We start from the raw sequence: 25,383 nt of genomic DNA, 5'->3' as shown, positions 1-25,383 counted from the left end.
TATTACTCCAAAGCCTCAGAGCCTCCCATTTTTCACTGCTAGTACTCTGTGGACAGACAGAAAGCTAGTTTCAGACTATTGGGGCTGAGGCTGCTGATACTCCTCAGGCCTTAGGGAGAACTGACCTGCAGCCTCAGGCAGGCTGGGTCCTACAGGTGGTCATGTGGGGCTGAGGACATGACAAAAGTAGGATCTGAGGCCTGTCTGGTGTGTATTTAACCCAGAAGTAATAAGACACTACATGGTTCTGCATCTGATATGTTAGGAAGACAAATACTGGAGTGGATCAAGACTCACCCCAAATGCCAAGCCAAGCAAAATGAATTTTCGATTTATGTTTGGAGCAAAAAGCAAAAGACAGGAAGGGACAGATATCCTCCCCTTGCTCTTTGAGAGGTGGTGTATTGTCAATAAAGAATTGAAAGAAAGCAAGCAGAGTTACTTTGGTCTCAACCAAGGTGATACTATTCACTGCAAACGTTAAACAGGTAAGAAACTGAAGCCCTTCTGAGGGGAGGAGGTTGTAAAAGTACATGTTGCTGTTTTTCTTGAGTCTTGGGCTTAAATAAACCATATACCAAAGGACTAATTGCCTAATATTGATCTTTATATTATTAGTACATTATATTTACATAGAACTCTTCAGTTACAAGGAGTTCTCATTTCAACAGTTAACAAATTCAATTAACAGACATTTATTGGGCTTTTGTTTATGCAAAGTGCAACCACTTTTCCCTATTCAAATTTGATGACAGGACCTCTAAAGTCTTTCCTAAGTAATATAGGTCAAGCACACTCTGCTTCTCACCCTGGGTTATGGTGCATCCTTGGGCCGTTGGGCCCTTGGTACATCTCTGTGTCAGGAGAAAGAGAAGCATGGATGAAAAGAAGCACCTTCCTGAAAAGTCAATTACTTGAGAATTTCTGTGTGTGCAACATGTGTGTATGGGGTGGGGAGGGGAAATGCAAGTTTGTATGAAAACAAACACTCATTTTCCATTTTGTAGAGTAGAGGACAAAGTCTGCTCCTTTGACCTTTGTTATGGGTAGCTCCTAGTGCAAAAGAGAATTTTTTTTAGTGGTAAAGTCTGAAAAGTACTGAATCTGAACCTGTACACTTAGACCAATGCACTTACTTGTTGACATATTAAAACTGACATATCTATTCAAGCTCCATTTACTTGGAATTTTTAAAAATCTGAATAAATACTACAGTCTATGTATATATAAAAATGAAGAGATTTTTTTAAGTTCCATGGTGATGATTTAAATACTAAAGAAAACGTAAGAACACCCTAAAATATTTTATAAAGAGTAATTTATCTTCAAATACTTAATACATAAATTATAAGTATTCTTTTTTTTTTAAGATTTTATTTATTTATTTTTAGAGAGGGGAGGGAGATAGAGAGAAACATCAATGTGCGGTTGCTGGGGGTTATGGCCTGGAACCCATGCATGTACCCTGGCTGGGAATCGAACCTGGGACACTTTGGTTCCCAGCCCACGCTCAATCCACTGAGCTATGCCAGCCAGGGCTAAATTATAAGGAATCTTATCAACTCATCAAAGCAGATGTGGAAAGTTGATCAGTTCCATTTTGAATTACATTATGTATTTGAACATTTACAAAACTTCCTTTAATTTTTTAAAAATATTCTTGTAATCAAGGCTTTTCCTTCACTTTTTCCCTTTTCCTGCCATTTGTGATAATCAGTAAGGTTTAAGTCACCAACCACCTCCCATTTTCTACCACATAAACCTTTCTAAAGAAGGTGTGGTTTCCTAGCTTCTAGTTGGGCAAGTTATAACAGGGTCATTGTACTGAGGTTCCCCAATACAGTTACCCTTGGAATGACATTGTTGCCTTCAATTCAGAGGAAAAACTTGGCAAATAGTATTAATTCCATGCACCATTCCCCAGGGAACCCTGACATACCTGTTAATCATTTCTTGTCCTGAACCACTCATTCTAGTAACACAGAAGACAACCGTCACAAAATTCCCTTCCACAGTCAGTGGAATAAAAGTTCGCAGATTAATTCCTAGCTTTAGAAAATTCCCTACTAAGAGGGTGGCAAATTCTACATAAAGGTCATTTGTTGCAAACAGTGTGTTGCAAGCACATTGAGTTTTAAATATTCAATATTGCTTCATGTATCATTTATCCCATGTCATGCTGTTCCCCTACAGACTAGTTCTTCTATTCATCCTGTCTGAGTGCTTAGGACCAGAGGAACAAGTTGTGTGGGGAATGAAAACCATGTTGTCTTGATCACAGTAGAAGGACTATGTGTAGCCTTGGAAATGGCACCTCACTTCTCTGGGTTTTCAGTTCCCCGACTATGAAATGCAATTTTTCAATGACTACCAGCTCCGATAGTATATGCTTCTAAAATGTGAATCAGGAACAGATGAGACTGGAAAGGTGGTAGAGGCTGGTGGGTGAATAGCAGGGGTGGGTAGTTGAAGGACGACTTTGAATGAAAGACTGAAGAGCTTAGATTTTCTACAACAGACAAGGAATCAATTTAGGTTACTGAGTAGTTGGGCAAAGTGATGACAGTGATATGAGAGTTTGATCCTGACAAATATGTAGGATGCTCTAGAGTAGATTTGGAGATGTCACACACACAATAATAGCAAAGTCAAGGCAAACATCTCACTATTTTTGCCCCCCAGAAGGTAAAAGTTTCTACTTCCATCATACTGAAAAAGAGCCAATTAAGTAAAAAAGTATAAGCTTAAGAAAAATTCAGGGCTTTACTTTTTATTTCCCATTAATCATCCATATCCATATCTCCTACATGAGTATAGGCCTTTGAAATTTTTAAACAATTTTTATGAGTGATGCCTCATTTCATCCCCTCAGACACCAAGTATTTTCCAACAACAGAAAGAGTTCTATACCACGACCAACAAGCAACTCACCTCACACTCTTTTAGGGATCCTGGCCACATTAACATTTCATTACAGAAAAGTTTGCTCTACTGATGGCTACTCAGAGAAAATATTCTTGGGCCAAGAGCCGTGAGTAATGAATGAAACATGGAATTCCATCTCCTGGGGTCAGAGGAATGGAAAGTGTATCTCTGACTTCCTGGATATCTTCATGAGTGTACATTTACACAGTTTTGCTCCCAGAACTTTTGGGAGATGAGAGATCCTCCCACAAACAAGTTCTTTTTAGGGCCATTATCCTCTCACCTGACTAGGCATCTGTCACATGGCAGCAATGTGCAGGCAAGGAAATAGGTTTTATGCCACTGCATGCATGGACCAAGAGAGCATTATGCTAAGTGAAATGAGCCAGTCAGAGAAAGACAAGTACCATATGATTTTACTTACATTTGGAATCTAATGAACAAAATAAACTAACAAACAAAATAGAAACAGACTGATAAGATATAGAGAACAGACTGATAAGATATAGAGAACAGCCTGACAGCAAACAGAGGGGAAGAGGTTTGGGGGACTGGGTGAAAAAGGTGAAGGGATTAAGCAAAACAAACCTCATAGACACATACAACTGCATGGTGATTACCAGAGGGAAAAGGGAGTGGGGGAAGGTGGAAGGGTAAAGAGGGAATGGAAGGACACCTGACTTTGGGTTGTGAACACACAATACAACATACAGATGATATACTATAGAATTGTACACTCGAAAACCATATAATTTTATTAACCAATGTCACCCCAATAAATTCAATAAAAATCTTTTTAAAAATAGGTTTTAAATGACCTGACAATTCCCATTGGTAAGTAGTACCTACTTAAAATTCTCTGTGGACCAAGAAGGACCCTGACAATGAGTTATCTATTATCCATGTATGCCATTGATACAAAAGTGGAATAAATGGTGTTACAGGTCCTCATTTCTGCTATGCCTGCCCTACACCTTAACACTTAGGACTTAAACCCCCAACTCAAGGATTTACCTTTACCAAGGTGGTTTCTGGTTTGCCAGGTAATTAAGTTAGCGCAATGCCCAATTACTACTAGTTTGCCTTTAGCACAGCCTTCAGTAGGTCCCTAGGGCATCAACTGTTTGGAACACCATTTCCCTTCTGGATTATATGAGGCTCCTTTGCTAACTATGATAGAATTTGATTGGCAAATCATCATTTGGTTGTCAGCATGGTATACATCTTCTTCCTAAGGCAAGGTAATCCTAATTTTGACAGAGAACGTTTCTTCAGGGAGCACAATGAGGCCTCTTTCATAAGTTGTGACTTGGATGCCAATAAGTTATGGCCTCAACATTAAAGTTCAAGGCAAGGGACCAGTCCTCTAAATGGACATCTGGCAAAAGCACTGAAGTTTGTCCACAGACTCACTGGGTCCTTGGCCAACTTCCAAAGGGGTGGGGGAATCTATTAGACTGTTTGATAGGTTTCAGCCATTCTTTAAAATTTGCAACTTTTGACTCATTCATCTTGAGATAAATTTTAGTGTGTCTTTGTCAAAATCCGATAGATTACCAATGTTCCTGCAAATGTACAAAATATCAATATGAATTATCTCAATTTAATCTGTATTTCTGCCATGGGGTATATTACAAACTACAGCTTGTTTTTCCATTGTATTAGCAAGTAATACACATCTTAACTTAGAAGAATACATGTCTGTAGGCCAACTCTTGGCTTCCATCATACTGACCTCAAGTTGTCCCTGCAAGACAAAATTGGGGTCAAGACAATTTCTGTTTTGCCTCCCCCCAAAACACTGGTATCCTCATGTCTTCTTAGTGTATTCTTCCTTACTTCTAACCTTTGATTTTCTTATCTCATTTTTCTTTTATTTATTCAAAATTGCTCTGCAACCTGAACTTACCTTCATAATTGAGTCTACATACTTATAGAGGACTATATCACTTCCTAATGCTAAATATACTATCATTTTGTAGCCTTTAAAAAAATGACATAATGGTCTACTGCTTACCCTGTTGAACCATTTTTTCAACTATTTCCACATCTTCATAATCCTTAAAAGTGAGAGGAAGTAAACATCTTAACTCTGTTCTATAACCTCACTCTTTCTCAGATGCTTCAGTCATCCTTACAGTCAGTGATCAATCTCTTGCAGATAATCCTTGTTCTCTTGATATAGCTCCAGATTTCCTTTTAAGCACTAGCCTTGCACCTCCTGCTGCTTTTTGGGTGTGGCAAATATCTTATTGAAATTTATTAACTAAATAGACCCACAGTTGCCTAGGGTAACTGTACTGTTGGTTTTTCCAGTGTGAGCATTGTGCTAAGTGAAATAAGCCAGTGAGAAAAAGACAAGTATCATATGATTTCACTTATATTTGGAATCTAATGAACAAAATAAACTAACAAACAAAATAGAAACAGAGTGATAAGATATAGAGACCAGACTGATATTTTCTAAAAATAGCACCTTTTAAAAAACTTCATCTTTTTAAAAAAAATTGTAATGGAATTCCTTTTCCTTGCGGGGACATTATTTTATCCACAGGAGTAGGTGTGCAAGATGGGTATGGCTAGTGGAGCATTCCATTCTTAAGTTTAGCTATCCCCTGAATTTATATACTTATATATGTATATCCTCCTTTTCTTGCTATTTATTATATGCTACCTTGGATCAATAATGATCTATAACCTAGTCTATATTTTATCCTTTCCTAGCTAGATTACTAATTATTAAGGGCAGTGATCAAGTCTTATATTCTTTTTTGAGAATTCTCATTAAGATCAATACTTTGCATGTAACAGGTTTGTTTACTAATTCCATTCCGACTGCAACCATGCTTCATATCCGGTGGGACTCTATATGTACATCTTACCTTAAAAAAAAAATCCGATTCATATATCAGATGCCATGAACACTGTTCTGTACTCCAAGAAGTGTTTTCTAAGGCATCTATTTTATACAATTATTGAACACTAATCAGTACAAGACATAGAGTAAATAGACCATTAAGAAAAAGAGGCCCATGAATCTTTTTTTTTTTAGAAAAGGATATCACATTATAGACTACTCCCATTTCCTGAAACTTCTCTTACCTGCTCAGAGCATACTGTCACGTATTTTAAAAAATATTATTCCAAGAACATAGTGGAATGCCATATACCTGTGGCAACTCAATGAATATATTTGATCAGTGTGGCAAAGTTGAGCCAGAAGAACTAATTAGGTCTTTTTGCCTCCATTTAAAAATCTATAAAATGGGAGAGATCTACCTCACATGTTTCAGTACACATCTAATACTATAATGTTCATTACAAACTATTAAGCTTTATTTGAAAGGTAAAACCCTGAGGTTGCCTCTTGGACAAGATTTAGGTTCTAAACACAGCATTTTAGGTGCAAATTACGTATATCCAAAGTTACTTGTTAAAAGACCAGAAATGCCAATAAATTAATTTTAGCTAGTTTTTCTCCCCATATTGGAACATACCACTGGTTCTTTGGTTGAACACTAGATGAAGAACTGTATTTTACTGGCATTAATGGGTTATGCCATAAAAAATGTGCCCTGTATTTTAAAAAACTGTCAGAGTACCCTTCTGTGTACTCTGTACCATTCTGTGAAATGCTCACACAAATAAGAAAGATGTAGAAAAGTGAGGGACCAGCAGGTTCACTTCTCACATCGTATTCTTTATGAACTAAAATCATAATTATGAATTTATTAATAATGGCATTATAATCCACATTTCAATAGCTCCTGTCTTTGCCTGCTGGTACAGGACGTCCAGCTCCTTGCAAAGCCCTGTGATTTCTAAGGTTCTTCAGACAGTGTTTTACATGGGCTCAAAAACAAGTCTTATCTACAGCCACATGGATGTCAGCTGTTGAGGTTCTTGCTGTCTTTGAACACTTCTGGTGCTCATCATTGAGCCAGACCCAGTAAGCCAGGTCACCAGCGCCTTTTACTAGAAATTTTCATAGCTTCCATTGATTCCTCAAGGAATCAAAATACTTCTGTTTTTTGGAATCTTCAATATTAAAAATTTATGCCATATTTCCTAAACTTCCCCATCTTTGGATCATATCTCATGATGTAATGAAGATTTTAGGGCACTCCTATTTCTGCTTATAGTGCTTTCCATGGGGAGCCCATGAGGCTACATTAGAGTATGAATCTTCAAGATAGGTAAGGCAATGTCACCTCAATCCAAGAGTGACATACAAATGGGGGAATAGCTGGCATAAGACATAGGCACTGGCCAATCAGGACACGGGCTGGTGCATTGTAGGAGTGAAAATTGAAAAGTATCCTGGCCAAACACCCTCCTCAATGCTACCCACACTCCTTCACAGTCTTCTGCCAAAACCTTTATTTAAATCACCTCTTGGAAGTCTAAACCCACCAATTTGCCAGATATGCCAAGACATGTTTGAACCCCAGTAGTGGACAGAGCTTCATCCCAAGCTGTGCTTGTGTTATATTTGAATTCATCTAATTTAAAAAATTTGATAACCAAATTATATTGTAGCAATAATGGAAAAAATTTAAATGTAATAAAAAAGTTCAGAAAACCAACAAATAAAACGATTGTTTATGTTTTTGGATGTTTCCTCTGAGTCCTCATCCACATGTTATAAAATTGTAATTGTAATGGTTATAATTAGGTTTTTACTTTTTCGATTGCAATCAGATTGCTCATTTTGCCAACATTTACTGTCCGTACTATGTGCCCAGTAACAACTAAACTCAAGAACACTTTACAGCTTCATGTAATTTCATTTAAGCAAGAAGAAAATTAGATATAAAGGCAAACCTTGTATGTGTTCTCTTTTGGCAACTCCTGTTGGTTTTTTTCCCCCCACTCAATGGTTTCTCTGATGCTTAGAAGTACTTCACTTTAACTCCTTTCATGCTAGTTTCAAAGTCTGACTTCTAGAAGAGGTTACTCAGAGTTACAGCTGACTTGGCTCTGTAAGATATTTATTTTTAATACTAAAAGGGCCCATAACCCTTGACCTTGAAAATATTTTAAAATGCAGTTGAATATGTTTTAGGTTTTAAAACATATACAGCAGTTTTCTCAATTTGCTAGAAGCATGTTTTCCATCATATCTGTCACAGATCTAGGCACACAGATTTATAATAAGCACTTGCTAGTGGAATTAGGATTATGTCTTTTCACGTGTTCTCCAACACAGACTGATAAAATTGATGAATTTTACAGAATCACAGCCAAAGCACTTAATGACAAAAAACCCCCAAATAATTGGATCACTTTTGATAAGACTAAATGTGAAAACCGTATTCAAATGGTGAAAAAATGGTTAGAGAAAGTAGAATATATACAAACAGGAGGATGTGCTCCACTGTCTCAGACATGTTAATGCCTTGAAAAGAAAAAAAAAATCTGAGTATTTTCCTGACTCTTAAATGTTCCTAAAATTAGAGAAATGATTTTCCTAAATTTTTATCTTTAAGTACTCAACATTACTAATGCTATTTGTATATAACATAAATTATAAAAATAAACAGGTGTGAAATATTAATGGTTTTTTAAAATAATTAATTTATTATTAATTAAAACTGAGCTATAAAATCTCCCCCACAAGAGTCCTTTCTGGTCTGGTATCTGGCACTTCCTACTACTGTCTGAGCTGGAAGCTACAAAAGAACACACATTCCTCAGGACTTTGTGCATTCTCTCCCATCCCCTTTCAGAATTCCATCACACAGGGCATAGAAATAAAGTTAGAGCAATCATGCATCTTGATGGCCACAATCCAAATGAAAATGTGGCCTGCTTGAGGGAGCAAGTACTCTCTGCATTCTGGAATTCCTTCTTGGATAATCCATGGGCGTTCTTAATTTTTTTCAAGCTTTTTCCTCAAGAAAGATATTGAAGAGCCAAGAAACAGAATGGCAGTTTTCTTTCCAACTCACATTCCCCACCAACATGATATAGATTAAAGACCTGAAGACCTTTATTCTGAGATATGAGTCCTACTTCCATATGAAGTAGAAATATGACTATTTCTGATTTACTGCTGGCTAATGAGTTCCTAAAGTATTTGTTCCAACTGAGAATTTCTTAGGACTATATTAATTACATTTTAATGCACATAAAACAAAGCTGAATGACCCAGAGTTTGTCACAAAATATGAGTCAAAGTATATTGACTTATTGTTTTCAACACACACTTATTATTTTCAATTCAGTTCATATGATTCATTTATTCAATTCAATGTGAAAATATTTACTTTTTAAAAAAGCTCTTTTCAAAAATGTGAACAGAAACAATAAAAGAAACAGTAAAAGAAATGAAATTAAAACAGTTTGAAATAATCTCATCAGTACTATACTAACCTTTTATATACACTTAGGAACAAAAATGTGATAAGCATAAAAAACAGGATTCATCAAGGGTTTGTTTTCCTTTTATCTTAGATAGTATGCTTCTTTAGATGTTAAAATTAGAGTAATTAAATGATTTGTCAAAGCCTTGATATGAAAATTTTAATACAACCAAAGTCCTGTTTATAGTGGCAGTTTCTAATAGTATTCCTCTTCTTCTTGGGTAGTCAGCCATTACTTTCCCAATAGGTCACACCTCATTGGTTATAAGAAGCATGACCAAGTATGCTGTGTTTTGTCCCTGGGCACATTTTCAGCAACAGGAATCGAGTGTATTTTCTGGGAGTTCAGAAGTCATCCCAAGATGTGCTTCTGTGGTAAGTGGATTTGAGCTAAAGGTAATTTTTGCTTCAGGTACAAAAGAAACTTTTGTCCTTCCTTTTAGCTACTTAGGAGGACTTAAATGAGGGACCTTGCCAATAATAAGAAACTTTCAGCAATATCCTTTTTGACCCACTTATATGGCAGGGTAAACTTTTATTTACTAAACATCTGCTCTTTTTATCATCCTGCAGTGGTCCTTTAAAGCCTCCAATGTGCATTACATCATTTCTAGCTCAGAATGTCTTATACAACTAGATCCCCTTTCTATATGTAAACCTCTCCTACATGTGAAATCTAACTTTCTCACATATGTGGGAGTCCTATACATACATTATGTATTAAATTTTGTTATTTTCTCTTGCTAATCTGTCTTATGTCTATTTGATTAGTCAGAAAACCTCGAGGGTAGAGGGCAGTTTGTTTCTCCCCCACACTCTCCTATAGTGACAATGTCCTACATCTACTAAAATACCTCCCATAGTTCTCCACTGTGTATAAGAAAAAACCTGGATTTCTTGGTGGAACATTCAAAGCTCTGTCAAATCTGGCCCGGCACTGCTTTTTAAACCTTATCTTCCATTACTTTCTTCTATTAGCTTTTGTATTATCCAAACTTGTTTTCCTGAAATTAGATGAACACACTCACACTATTCTTAATTGCTGACAGCTCCACCCACATAAGTTTCCTGAGTGGGGGTTTTGTCTGTCTGATGTGCTAGAAATAAAGTGGTAGAAAATAATTTACCTCCTTTCTGCTTTCTTCATCTCCAAATCCAACTGCTTGTCCTTTAAGATCTACCTTAGTGTCCTCTATCCACCTATTATAAATAGGATGGACAGCATGAACAATTCATTTGAGCATGAGTATAATCATATTAACAAATTATGTTCTGCCTCACAACTTGTTTATGGATTCAAAACATGATTTTTAATAGTTATTTAACTTTTCACATGGTTGTTTCCCCAAAGGATATGCTTTCTAAGGGCACAGAGCCACTCATATCGCTCATGTATTTCTTTGTATCAGATAGATGTCTTAAACATAGTATGTACTCAATAAATATTGGTTAGTGTTATTAATTTAACTCATATTACAAAGGATTGTCAATAAAAATGTTATTGTTGAAAAGCTTTGCTAAAATAATTGGAGTTTTAGTTAAGAATTCCATGTAATCAGAAGCTTTCTAAGGAGTATGTGAACCACAGCATAAAAATGAATTATTTGGGGGGATGATTTCCTTTAAAGCCAAACAGAAATTTATTATAGAAATATTAAAAATATTTAAAGTGATTTTCATCTATAAACATGAAAATATATTAACAAAATTATTATAACTTCTGTCTTCCTTTTCTATCTTGATCCAAATGTACATACACTTTATAAATTTAGAAACATAAAATTTGAAGTTCTGTATTATTCAATTAGCATTATTTTTGAGTTGCTATTAGTCTTTGTATTTATTATTTTTACTGGCGACATAATATATTCTTAATATAACATAATTTATTTAATTACATGTCTGTTATTCAATACTGTTTTCCTTTTTTAGGTCCAGATTTTATATGTTACATAATTTCAAACTACTTCCAGATCTCTGAATACCTTGTTACATTTCTGATATGGATAAGCTCTTCTCTTTGCCAGGAGTGTTCTTTCCTTCACCCATCTGGAAAATTAATCTTTGTTCAAAACAGTGGCCTATGACATTTTTTAAATCTCATACCCTACTAGTAAAAATTTTTTCATTATCTTCAATATATTCTGCATATTTATAAAATATACTCATCTACTCATGATATGTACACGAGACATACACAGAAATAAGAACGAATGAGGTGTAATTTAAAATTTTTAATTATTTAAGGCCCCTCAATTTTTTTTTATTTGCTACCCCTACCTCATTATTAATAGTCACAGATTCACAGTCTTTAAATACTTTGGTAATTGTGAAGCCTTCACACCAGCATTGGCTACGTCTCAAGCATATTTAAACTTAGTACCCTAAGACTAAGGTACCTTTGACTTTAACAATAGGGAATGATAACTTTGTATTTCAAAAATTATTCTTGAGAATTTCAAAATTTTCAGACCCACTTCTTGTCAAATTAATTAGCTCATTATTGTTTTTAGCTAGTGATGTGACTGATGAAGCGTTCCTACCAAGAGCAGGAGAATGTGTTTTGCCATTTTGTTTGTTCATTTATTCTTGCACTGTTAGTAAAACCTGTAATCTATACTTTCCTGGTAGGATCAAATTAAAAAAATATGACTGGAAATCCACTTAATTAAGTACAAGTACAGTGCTATAATTTGCTGAAAATTAAAAAAAGGAGGGCATCTTGTATTCACAAACCCTTCTGGCTGTAGAGATCTGTCCTCTCCCTTTAGGATAGTTGTATTGTAAACCATGTGACACCTCTTCCTTTGACATAGGAACTGAAGAAGGATGCCAGTGTCTACCACTAAATTAACCACTGGAAAGGTAAGTTCTTACTTTTTAAGATAAAAATAAGTTCTAATAGTTCTAGCACTCCAGATAATCATCCTGAACAATCTCTGGGTATATGTAGTAGAACCTCAGTTCTCAAACTTAATTCATTTCAGAAAACCGAGAAGCAGTTTGTTCAAAAACCGTATCTCCTTTGTCTGTCACCTGAGAGATGTATCATACAGGTATCAGCATGAAAGGATTGTCAGGTAGAGAATTGAGGCCCGAAGTTTTATTACACAACCGAGACATTTTTTTTTGGAAACAACTTGGTTGAGAATCAAACTGTTCAAGAACCAAGTTGGTCAAGAACTGAGTTTTGACTATACACTGAACTTGGAGACCAGTAGTTCCAATACAATTTATAAAATGATCTCTGGGACACTTCTGGGCTTTTCCATAGCTGCCCAGATGACCTTATGGTGTTGTCTCTACATGTCTCCACTCTATGAGAGCTCCTCTAAGATTGGAGAAAGACAATAGTTATCTCTGAATAGCTTTGTCTTCTTTGCACTTCTGTATTCCTACAGCCTGGCAGAGTGTCCTACAAGATCAGGAGATGAATAAACGCTCACTAAATGGATTTGAGTAAAGTTTCTTTTGGATGATTTTTGAAGGAGAACTTTCAAGGGCTAGAGAAATTTCAAATGAAGGGCTTGAAATTTCAAGGAGAACTAACAAGCATTAAAGTTACAAGTTTGAACACCACATCATAGCTGTGTAAACTTGAGCAACTTGTTTCTTAGTTTACTTAACTGTAAAATAGAAAAAAATTGTACCTTTCATATAGGAAGGTTATATACCCCAAACACCTGGCACAGTGCCCTGGTGAGTTAACTTCTATTATTGATCAATGGGTATAATTTTTATTTTTAGTTTAACCTTTATCATATTTTTTTTCCATTACCATTTAGCCCCCTAATACCCTCCTAACCCCAGCAATCACCACACTATTATCCACGACCATGAGTCTTTTTTCCTTTTTGCTCAATCCCTCCACCCCCTAACCTATCCCACCCCTACTAGCTGTCATCTGCTCCCCATCAATGAGTCTGTCTTGCTTGTTAGTTCAGTTTGTTTATTAGGTTCTACATATGAGTGAAACCATATGGTAGTTTTCTTTCTCTGACTGGCTTATTTCACTTAGCATAATATTCTTCAGGTCTATCCATACTGCACAAGGTAAAATTTTCTTCTTTTTTTATGGCAGAGTAAAATGTCATTGTGTAAATGTCCCATAGTTGTTTTACCCACTTGTCTGATGATGCACACTTGGGCTGCTTCCATATCTTGGCGATTGTAAATAACACTGCAATGAACACAGGGGTGGTTGTGTTCTCTCAAATTAGTGTTTTGGGTTCCTTCAAATCATCAACAAAATAAAGACAACCCAAAAAATGGGAGAACATATTCACTGACACATCTGATAAGTGGTTAATACCTAAAGTTTATAAAGTACTTATAAAACTCAATACCAACCCCCCCCCCAAAAAAAAAACCCAAGCCACACACAAACAACCCAATGAAAAAATGGGCCAAGGGCCCAAACAGACACTTCTCCAAAGAGGACATACTGATAGCCAATAGACATATGAAAAGATATTCAATGTCACTAATCAGAGAAATGCAAATTAAAATCACAATGAGGTATCGTCTCACACCTGTCAAAATGACTATCATCAAAAATCAACAAACAAGTGTTGGCAAGGTTGTAAAGAGGAACCTGTTTGCACTGTTGGTTGGAATGCAGATTGGTGCAGTTACTGTGGAAAGCAGCATGGAGATACCACAAAAAAATTAAAAATTGATAAACAGGTACAATTTTTAAAATGGCTCCTGATACCACCACCAAACTAAAAATTAAACCCATGCTGATTTCTAGTAGTCAATAGGTCACTTCATCTCCCTTACTTTGATGTAATTTGACTCCTCTATATGGTACACTATCAGTAACAGCCCATCTCTTTTTAGCATCAAAGCCTACTCAGGGAGGAGGAAATTTTTGATGCAGCTTCAGAGCTTTTAAAGACACCCTGTTATTTTAGTTCTCCCTTCCATCCAGCCCTGAAGTTGCCTCCTTGAGTCCCTCTAAAAGTGCCTGCCTAGCTTCAAGTTATTGACAAAGGGGGCCTCTGTAAGTTTCAGTTATGTTAACTCCTAATAAATAACTCCTAATAACTCCTAAACTGCTCAAATTGAGTTTTACAGTGCTACATCTTTCCTTTTGTTTTTCTGCCATCTTACTTTTTTTTCTTTTTAAGCATTTTGTTTCTTTTGCAAAGGTGGGAAATAAGACAATGCATTAAGACAATGAAGATCATCAAAATTAGTATTTCCAGACACTTAGGTGGGTGTCACATATAACTTTATATATTACTTTTTCATGGAGGGCAGTTATTTAGTAGAAAGAGGCTGAATTCAAGTAGACCCAGATGTAAATCCCATCTCAGCTCTGCCATTTACTAATTGTGTGACCTTGAACAATATACTTACTGCTCATTTTCCCCATCTACTAAAAAATGTGCTAATAATACTTCTTTCTCAAGGTTTTGGGAAGGATTGAATGGACGTTCAATAAATGAAAATTTATTTTCCTTACCTCTTAATCTTCATGTTGACCTTGATATTGGAGGGCTTTCCTAGGGTTCATTACTAAACAACTCTACCATCTCATAGTATCTAATGTAAGTATCTGGAGCAGACTATATGTTATTAAATTTTGAAGAACAGCATCCAACAACCTTTAGGTGTTTAATATATATAGACTACATAACTGTGGTCTTAGGAAGTTTGCTCATGGACTTCTATTTGAAATGGCTGGCTCTGGATTCACCTCAATAAACTGCATCTCATATCCTATTTGCTATCTTTCTGTATTTTATTCCAGTTTCAACTAAAAACGCAGCTAAGTGATTTTGAGCAAGTCACTTATTCAAGTGTGTAGATTCATTTGTGAAAACGGAGTAATAGTTTAATAATAGTACTTCCTAAACTTCATAAACATAATAGTACTAAGTACAAAATGCTATACAGACACAGACATATTTCATTGTGCTTTGCTTTACTGCACTTTATAGATGCTGTTTTGTACAAACTGCAGGCAAGACCCCCTGCCCCAACCAAAATGATTAAGACTCACTTTATTGTGATGGCCTAGAACCAAACCTGAAATATAGCCAAGTTATGCCTGTACTTGTTCTTACCACATAAGCCCATTCATTTTTCATTTTAATTTTTAACTATTATCTTGTGGACAAGCTCACCAACCTCTTATGTTTCCCTAACATACTACTTACTGTTCTGCACCATCAGCTTTCCTACGTTTATCTTTTTCTAATCAGAATCAGAGATCTCTGCAAGGGACTATCTGATGAGCCACAGAAGAAACCAAACTAGGAGATATGTTTACAACCAGGCACACAGTTCAAGACATAAGGTTTAGACTTTAAGATAAAATGAGGGTAAGGTGAGAGCTATGTTTGTGAGCAAAGTATGAAGTAAAGGCTAAGAACAAAGAATATTAATCCTGGTTCTGCTCCTTTAGTTCTGTGGACTTAGTAAGTTCATAAACAGTCTGGCCCTCAGAAAAGAAGTGGTAACAGTACTTGTGTCATAAGATTATTATAAATTTCAGATAGCATGTGTGAAGCACTTAAGAACAGTGTTTAGCATATTGTAAACATTCAGTAAATATTAACTATTAAAATTATTATAAATCAGAAAGTGGGAAGGTGGAGTAAGAATTTCAAAGTTCAGAGAAACAATCATTGAATGTTAATTTCATTACTTCTGTATTATCTCATAAACTTCTCCCTCTTTAAATCCTAATTCCAGACTGAAATATCTTTTCCTTCCTATAAAACTTCCCTGTGTTGGTGAGTTTTTTTTTAAATAGCATCAGTCAAAATATTTGAAGGCAGCAACAGTAAAGCTACTAACCATAGCCTTAAGGTAGGCTATTTTTGTACTTTATTATATACAGAATAGCCATTTTTCCAATTTGTAAAACCCAAACCTTTGCTATTCACTTCCCTGCTGGTATAACTGGGAGTAAGAATTGGGGTAAAGAGGAAGGCAGGATTTAAAGCTTTGCTTCAAAGCATTTTACACTAGTGACAAAGGTCTTTCATAATTAATAGTTTGCACAGAGAGACAACATTCACCTGATAAAAATTGCCAAGTACTGTTTGCTTTTAACATTCTTTACTCTCCTCCATGACATCCAGAGACCTCATGTTCTCTCTTTATTGCAAAGAACAAGAGCCTCTACTGCTCTTGGGCTATAAAACCTATGTTCAGATTTGAGATTACAAATTGATAGCATGCTGGCCACCTTTACCCCAGGATGTTTTAGTTTGGCCTTCGTGGTTTTGAAATACTGGTTGCTAACATTTAAAAACTGAGAGATTTCACACAAAAATCCAGCTTTTGGGTTTCTCTTGGTAGATAAAAAAACGAATTATCTCGGAACACTGGACCCACATTCCTGAGGGCAACAGTCTGCTAGAGCCGAACAGCTGCTCCCTTCAGTTACAGCATGGACACTTCAATTTGCCACATTCCTTACCATTCCGCATTGTCTTGTACCAGGCCAGTTCCACTCATAGCTTCCCTTTTCTGGCCCCTGTAGACCTCTGTCTGCAAACCCTCGCGACACCTTTCTTGCCTTCTACCAAAGCTTACTTTGTTCACTCCCACATTAGTTTTTCTAACCAATAGCTAGGTGATATGACTAGCTCTAGGTATTTTTACATGTGCTTTCTGAAGATAGTATCCCAATAAGAAGAGATGACCCTGCAGGTGGAAATCACAAGCACCACAGGATTACAATCAGGACAAGTTCCCATTCTACTTCTTCTGCTATCCATACCTCGCTGTCCTCAGGCAAACCAAAAAAGTTGGTTTCCTGTACAACAATGAGTACCAGCTTACACCTACCTAAGCAATACTTTCATAGATCGCTCTAGTTCCAAAGGGCCAAAACTACTAAAAGATATTCTGACTCCCAGTTTCCTTGGAGTGTTCAGGATATCCGGCCTGACGGAATTTCCCCTCACCTGATTTCGGGACCTGTTTTGCCCTAGGAAGTCGCGCCCCAGAAGCGCGCGTATCCAGTTTGAGCTCATTTCTTAGGGGCATTTCCAGAAGGCCAGCCCCGCCGCGATCGCCAGGAGCCATCAGCCTCTTTTCTAATCAAGGTTCCCGCGGCTGGGAGGGGCGCGACCACCCAGGGCCGCTGCTGCTTCTCTAAAACCTTTGTTTCCAGTTTAGCAGCGGAGAACTCGCTCCCCACAGGAAAGGCGCCCTGCCAACCGTCAGGCCCTTTCGGGGAGGACCCCGGCATTTGGGATGCGCTATACCTGGCGGAGGGGAGTCTTGAGCGCGCAGAATTAGCCGCGCCCCTCCGGGAGCCTCCAGTAGGTAGGGAGAACCCCCTAAATCCTCCGCTCGCCTGAGTGCTGCGAGCCCAGCCCCGCCGACCGCAGCAACGCGGACCGCCTGTAGGAAAAGCCCTCGCTCCCTAGGTTGCGGTTTCCACTAAGGGTGAGAGCACCCGAGCCCGTAGCAGTTTGCTGTGACTCCAGGGGAGCTTCCCCCAGCTCCTGGGACCGCCGGAGGCCGAAGGCCAATCACACTGCAGCTAGGTCTTGCGATTGGACAGTAGTGAGCGCCGATTGGCTACCGCTGGGGGTTTCGGCCTCCCTCCCTTACCCTTTTGCCCCAACTCCAGCTCCAAAGATTCAGGCCAATGAGAAGGCACTTTATAGAAGCCCTCCCCTTGCTTTCGTCTTCTCCCCACCTTGACAAGGGAGGAGACGTTCTGACTGGCCAGATTGTCCTCGGAAGCCCCCTTCCATGTACCAATCACCGACAGAGATACACTCCCGACGACCCCCCCGCCCCCAATGAAGCTGACGGGCTCGGGGTTCGGCTGGCAATTCCCAGACGCCTGTTAGGCGGGCGGGGCGCTGGGCGGTGTAAGAGGGGTGGGGGAGGAAGAAGGCGGAGGAAGAGTAGGAGGGGGGAGGAGGCGTGGGGAAGAGCTAGGCGGCTGCGCAGACGGCGCTCCTCACACAGAGCAGCCCCTGACCCGGGCGAATGCGGGATTGTGCTGCTGCCGTCGCCGTCCGGGCCAAGTGACAAAGGAAGGAAGGAAGCAAGGAGGAGCCGGCCCCCTAGACGCTGACAGGACTCCGGGCTGAGGGCAAAGCGCGGAGACTTCCTGAGCGAGCACCGAGCAAAGGCGAGGAGGGCGGCCGCGCTGGTCTGGTGGACGGGGGAGGGGGCCCCGAGGGACGGAAGCGGTTGCTGGGTTCCCATGTCCCCGGCGTATGGGGAGCAGTCGAGGAGCCGCTGCTTGGGGTCTGAAGGGAGCTGCCTCCGCCACCGCCGCCGCCATGGCCGCTGGATACAGCCGCCGCCTGCAGCTGCTCCTGGCGCAATGAGGAGAGGAGCTGCCGACACCGCCCGCCTCTGACTGACTTGCGACTCCACCGCCCTCCAGTTCTCCGGGCCCCCGCCGTCAGCCCTCCGGATCCCGCCGCTGCCGGAGCTGCAGCGTTTCCCGTCGCATCTCCGAGACACCCCCTCCCTCTCCTCCCTCCTTCCCATCCCCCTTCTTTTCAAGCGTGAGACTCGTGATCCTTCCGCCGCTTCCCTTCTTCATTGACTCGGAAAAAAAATCCCCGAGGAAAATACAATATTCAGAGTACTTACTTTCAATCAAGTATTTACCCCATTTCGTGTGATATATATATTTTTAGGATTTTCCTCCCTTCCTTTTCTCCCCTCCAAAAAAAAGGAGGGGAAAGAATTGTATTTTTTTTCCCCAGCTCCAAATCATCTATATGTTAAATACCCGTACTGATCAGCCTTGAAGAAGAAACACATCGCTCGTTTTTTTTTTAAATGTATGTACAAAAGGAGTAAAAAGCCAAGAATACGAAGTCTTTCTTGTGGGAGAACTTAATGCTGCGTTTGTCACTAGCCTAACACCCTAACATAAAACAAAAGGAAGAAAAGGAGGAAGAAAGGAAAAAAGGGTGATTCAGGAAGAGTAATCATGTCAGGGCGGCCCAGAACCACCTCCTTTGCGGAGAGCTGCAAGCCAGTGCAGCAGCCTTCAGCTTTTGGCAGCATGAAAGTTAGCAGTGAGTATTGATTTTATTTTACACCCCTTCTCCACCGCATCTTAAAATAAGAAACCTTGAAATCCCAGGATCTTAAAATCTTAGGCCTTCTGATACAACCGTCAGAGGTAATGGAAATAGGCAAAAACCTGTCTTCAGTCAAGGATGAGACAGCTCCCTCTTTTCTCCTCCCACATACACCCTCCACCAGTCTCATTAACCTTGAATTGAGAGAATATGATTTTTGTTTGGATGTTTGGTTTGAAACTTTTTTTCTTATACTTTCCTTGCCTCTGGTAGCTTTACAAAGTGATTGAGTATTAAAATAGTGATGGAAGTGTTTCCTTGGTCATCCTTTTGGATAAGAGGACAAGACTTGATTCATAAACCATTGTGTATGTTTGCTTAGTTTATGTCTTTCGGAATGAGGGATATTTGCGGAGAGCTGCTTTAGTTAGCTCAGGTCTCAGGGGTTATAGTTTTGTATACTTAATAGAGAGACTGAGTGTTACAATCTTTTACATTTTTTTTTTGCTTGTATGACTGACTATACGAAGTATTTGTTCTTAATCCTGAGATGAACTTGCTTAGTAACCAGCGTTTGCACTAAGAGGCGAGCATTGAAATCTTCCTTTACAAGGGGTTGGTGGGAGCTGCTGATACCCAGTCGCAGTGGTATCTCTACGTGCATTGTTTAAAATAGGATAACTGGTTTAATGTGTTATCTTGGAACCTTCCCGTTTTGACATTACCAGTCTACCACTATATAATGCTTAATCAAAAGGTAACTTGGAAGTAAGTACAATTTTTAATTGAGGTCTGTATTGTCATGTTGCCAAATGCTAAGTTGAATGTTGTTACTAACTTGTCATTTAAGTTTAATTTTGGGGTGCCATTGCATTCTGTACTTGTTAATGATCTAGAGGTCAGGGGGTCCCTTCTAAGGATAATTAAAAATAATCTTGCATTGGTTTCCTGTCACATTCAGATAAAACTATGAATTTAGTTGTGAGAATCTTGATTTAGACTTTTCCATCATAGGTTTTGCAGAAGGCTGTGTGGCCCTGGATATTGTAGGGATATTTGGGCTGTGTTCAGGGTTGTTGCTAGAGTGTACTTTTGTCCCAGATTGGTGCTGAAAAGTCTATGTTCTTGAGATGTTTGGCATACTGAGTATCCAGTGTTTCAGTGTATCTGTGGATCTATTTATGTGCTGTTTGATGGCAGTTTACTTAAACATACTTCCAGAATTTGACAAAAGTTGTATTTCTTATTCCATGAGAGGGGTGCATAATGAAGGCAAAGAAAAACTATTTTGTTGCCTAGAAGAGAACTGAAGAACTGAGATTTTTTAAGTATATGCTCTTATGTGAAATTGATTATATTCTTACACAACATAAAATGACTTTAACTCAAGATTTCAATGCATGATCTCTTTTGGCACTTGCTTGAAATAGGGTAGTCTAAGGTAATGACTGAATGAGAGATTATTTTTGAAAATTAATTTTTGGGGGGAGGGTGGGGTGACTAGCTAGTATAGAGTGCAGAGTATGTGAAGAGGGAAGCTGATGATGCATCTTTCAGGGAAGGGTCAAGCTATCTAAGCATTTCGGGGGGTCATTTGAATGGAATATTTCAAAATTCTGGGGTAATTTTCAGCAATGATGAAGCAAATGGTATATTAGCTACTTAAGAGCCTCTTGTGGTACTGGAGTGTTTGTTTTTTCATCTTGGTAATATAGTTTAAAAACCACTTGAAATCAATTTTGGGTAATTAATTTATTAGATATTCCAGAGAGCAAAATAAAATAGCTTATAATGTTAAATTTTTTACTTTTCTCTTTTACTGAAGATATTCTTTGAAAATGACTCTTTCATTTTTCATAGTATGGATGTTGACTTTTTTAAAGTGTGTAGGTTAAAATGTTTAACTTTCTATTACCATATAGGTAATAGAAAATTTTTAACATTTAAAAAAAGTTGGAGTTCAATGCTAATTGTATTTGACAACCTTGACTTTAAGGACATTTTAGAAGAAAGGGGAATTGTTAAATATTTGTTAGCATTCTAGTGTTCTAAGGGACCCCTGTTCAAAAGAGAGATACATAAGAAATTGTAATCCTTGGTCTCAAAAGCTCACCATCTAGTAGTACAGGGGGTTTTGGGGACAAAAATATGAAGACAATACCAAGATAACTGTAAGATTTTGAATACAAATACAACGCCTTGTTCAGAAGGACAAAGAATAAAGGAGTAAGGTAAATGGGTTGGAGAGGGAAGACTTTCTGTAGAGGTGTGTTTAAAGACAGGTGTTAAAGGAGGCAATAACTTGAGTTGATAGAGAAACATCAAGGATTCAGATGGAAAGAATGGACAGAGGCACAGAGATGGTGAGTTTTGTACCAGGGAAAAATTTTTGTATTTACCAAGCAATTTGGTAAATCTGAATTAAAGGAGCCTGAATAGGAAAATAAGACATGGAATTTGAGAAATAAAACATCAGCAGATGGAGGGTAGAGGGGACCTATAAGAGTTTGGTTGAGATTCAAGAGAGATTAGAATTTGCTATAGATGGCTGAACCAAGATATTGAAGATGATTTAGGCAGCTGAGTTGATGGATTAGAGTTAGAGCAATTAGAGCCCTTTTAGGGAGATAGGAAGGTGTGTTGTGAATCATGAGGTAATATAAAGTAAAATGTGAAAATGGGATAAAAAGAACACATGTGAGAGAACAGTGTGAATGAAAAACTGGCAGGACTTTAGGTTGGATTGAAGGGGAGTACTTGGGAACGAGTCAGGAGTTAAAAATAAATTCTGATGTTATTGGCCTGGAAGACTTGACTGCAAATTATATTGTTGATTATAATGGGAAAGTTGAGAAAGTGCTGAGATGAGAGGGTAGATGAGTTCACTTTGAAAAAATTTCACATACAATGTAGGTTCCCTTGAAATTCAGCTGACAGCAGTTGGTTACTGGCAATGATATTTAACTTTTCAGCCTATCACTTGCACAGTTTCTAATTTTTTTACACCTAAAAATATCAGACTTATTTTTGGAAGTAGTAAACTAAAGGTTTTCATTTAAATGTTTTCCATTAAATTTCTAAAAAAGAAAATAATTTTTATGTAGATTGAAGAGCTTCACACTTGAAACTTAGTTATAATATTCCATGGTTGTTTATTCAAAAACAATGAAAATAATTTTTTGCACTAAGCTGTGATTTAAAAATTTCAGATATATAACCTTTAATTTTGGTATAACTTAAAATTTGTTTTTCATAAATACGATTGTTCTCAGCTAAACCTCACATTAAAAATAGCGGTAATAATAAAAGCAACCTTCACTTGGTTTGTGAAGGGTTCAGTAGAAATTAAAAGTTGATTTTATAACAAGTAGTTTTTGACTTTTTGTTAAGTATTCATCACAAGTTTAAATAGTATGTTTGAAATATTTCTTTTTGTTTACTATGGTGAAGCCAACATTTCTTTTTTGTTTATGTCCAGATTCAGATGTTATTAAATAAGTGTTAATAGCTATACAGTCTCTCTGTAAAAGAATTGGTACTGTACTCAAAGTAGAGGAAATAAAGGACTGTCTGGTGATTTTGATTAAAGTGATACTAATAACTCTCTTTGGTATACTGTTGGTAAAAATTCAGCTAATTGTCTAGTCTTAAATAAAACATTTGGAAAGAGGAAACTAAGTTGAGTATTATTTCCTCATATAAAACGTTTTTAGATCAATTTATTTTAGAGAATGATTAATGGTATTTGTGTCTTTTGTGTGTTTAGTCATATGGTGATTAAAACCAAAGAGTAGGTGGCAATCCCAAGGAAGCATAATAATCTCTTTGTGACGTCCAAAAATTAGGTATTAGAGTTTAGCCAATTTCTAGATTATCTGTGTTGATACGGGAAAGTTCATGTGTGAAACTGAAAACTAAAACCTTATTTCATTTCTTTCCAAACCAGATGTTTACAGAGTTTTTAAAACACTTAAGACCTTCATATAAGAATTTCATCTTCTCTTGTTGCATGCACCTGTGGACGACTAAAAAAGGGAACCCAGAAATTCACAGATCAATTTATGGCCGATTGGGAATTGCATTTAGAAAGTGAGGTGACATCTCATTTCACTGGAACAGTTCAACTGAAAATTAGTACTTGCACCCTGGGCTTGCTTCCCCTTGTTTTGGACTTGAGTTGCAGGTGTGAGATACTGTTTTGGAGAAGTTTGCAGAGTTTTTTGTAAGTGTCAGCAGGTTCTGAGTTGGGGGAACTCTTGTTTTTACAGACTCATTAAGTGTGTGCTTAATGTATAGAGAAAGCTATGTGTGAAACATGCATGTGCTGACACTGGTGCCACAGTGCCACACTTTTTAATAAGCATTTGTTAGAGTGCTAGTGTGCTTATTTTTTAGTAAGACCCATGGAATTGTGAGACAGGGATGGTAATGGGCAGGTTGTGAGATTGTGGTATCTTTTATGATGCTCCACCCTACAATGGAGAACAGAGGGGCAGATCACATGGGCGTTGGAGGAGTAGATGCTAGTACTAACAGGACCAACCTGATTTCCCGGATATTGTATTGTACTAAGAACATAATCACCATGAGTAAATGAATTTGTTGGAATGTTTAGCATCATTTTCTAGTTTATTTTTTTTTCTTTGAGGGGGTGTGTGAAAAAGGAATCTTTCATGATTACAATTATAGAAGTATTTTCATGGTTCATTGGTTTTAAAGTAGAAGTTACAATCTTTGTTCCTATCTTGAGTGGCACAAATCTTCCTTGGTTATATAAATGTTTTGAAATTAGTTGAATGTGATGTGGAAATGTATATTTATATGAAGATCTTTGTGAATAGAACAGCAAGGAAAAACTGACAGTAGAGTTAAAGACAATTTGTTTTCCCAAAAGTTTCCTACCATTAAGTTAATACACTAAAGTGATATTCTATTTTTTTATTATTGAGCTTTTATTCTTGTTTTTCGAAAATGAGTTAATACTCAGCAAATAATGGACATTCAGTGAGCAATGTCAGTATATACTTGTTTCTGTAATATCTTTGGTATAAGATATAAAGGTATAACTTCATTGATTTGGAGTCTAGTTTACAGTTCCCATTCCCACTTTACTTATGTTTTGGGGAGAAAGGTTTACTTTCAGAGGGTATGCAAGTTAAAAATTTGTAAATAGTTCAGTCTTACATTTTTGTATTGAATAGTTTTCTTAGAAGCATTTCTATTTGATGGGATTGAGGTAAATGATGAATTTTTTTTTTTGTAACTAATTCTGCTAGACCAGTTTTCCTTTTGTCTCCAGGGTACCCTGCCCAACAATGGCACAGATGCGAATCCTTAATGTGTTCCTTTATTAGCATAGTCTGGAGTGGTTAATTTCTTGATTGTCCTTTCAAATCAGTTTAATAGTAAAAAGTGAACATTTCCGACAAAGGAGTAACTGTTTCTCTAGAAACTTGTATTTTAGGTGATGGTATAATTTAGATGAATTTACAGGTTTAGGATTGGCTAGGCATGCTGTAAAGCCAGAGAGGTGGTGGGTACACAGACAAAAATATTAGTAACATTGATACAAAGCAGTAACATTACCACTGCATTTTTGCATTACCATTAATTGTATCATGTTGAAATCCTTGGCTTAGAAAGCTAAAAATGTACAGGTTACTTTAATAGAAAGTATTAAAGTACATTAAGGTAAATTAATAATGTGATTGACATGCAACATGCCTATTGAATGCTTATTATGTACTCAGTACTCTGTCAAATTCTTCACTTGCAATATCTTGTTTAATCATTACAACAGTTCTACAAAGTAACTAATACTATTATTATCCCTACTTTATAGGTGAGGTAAATGAGAATTAGAAAGGTGAAGCAACTTGTCCATGGTTACCTGGCCAGGAAGTTGCTCTGTTAGAATTTAAACCCAGGCATTCTGATTCTAGAGCCTCTGCTCTTTATTTGTGTGCTACAGAGAATGGATTGCTGTAATCATAACACTTGGATTCCAGAGATAAGCTAAAATGCCTTTTACTTTTAGGATAGTCTTTTCATTGGTAATTTAGCAG

The 25,383-nt window shown here is 37.5% G+C and overlaps 1 protein-coding gene across 2 annotated transcripts in view; it reads left to right on the top strand.

The window, feature by feature from the left end:
- The first annotated feature begins 19,188 nt into the window (after positions 1 to 19,188).
- Positions 19,189 to 25,383, top strand: part of GSK3B (glycogen synthase kinase 3 beta) — a 209,080-nt gene continuing 202,885 nt past the window's right edge. For both annotated transcript variants that reach the window (XM_045851731.1, XM_045851730.1), the window contains exon 1: positions 19,189 to 19,312. In XM_045851731.1, coding sequence (XP_045707687.1) covers positions 19,225 to 19,312 — 88 coding nt within the window. In that variant the 5' untranslated portion in view covers positions 19,189 to 19,224. The remainder of the gene's footprint in view (positions 19,313 to 25,383) is intronic.

This window comes from Phyllostomus hastatus, unplaced genomic scaffold (assembly GCF_019186645.2).
Source record: "Phyllostomus hastatus isolate PE091 unplaced genomic scaffold, TTU_PhHast_1.1 phas_contig_86, whole genome shotgun sequence".
Classification (NCBI taxonomy): domain Eukaryota; kingdom Metazoa; phylum Chordata; class Mammalia; order Chiroptera; family Phyllostomidae; genus Phyllostomus; species Phyllostomus hastatus.
The sequence above is the reverse complement of the archived record's forward strand: the minus strand, read 5'-3'. Positions and strand labels throughout refer to the sequence as shown.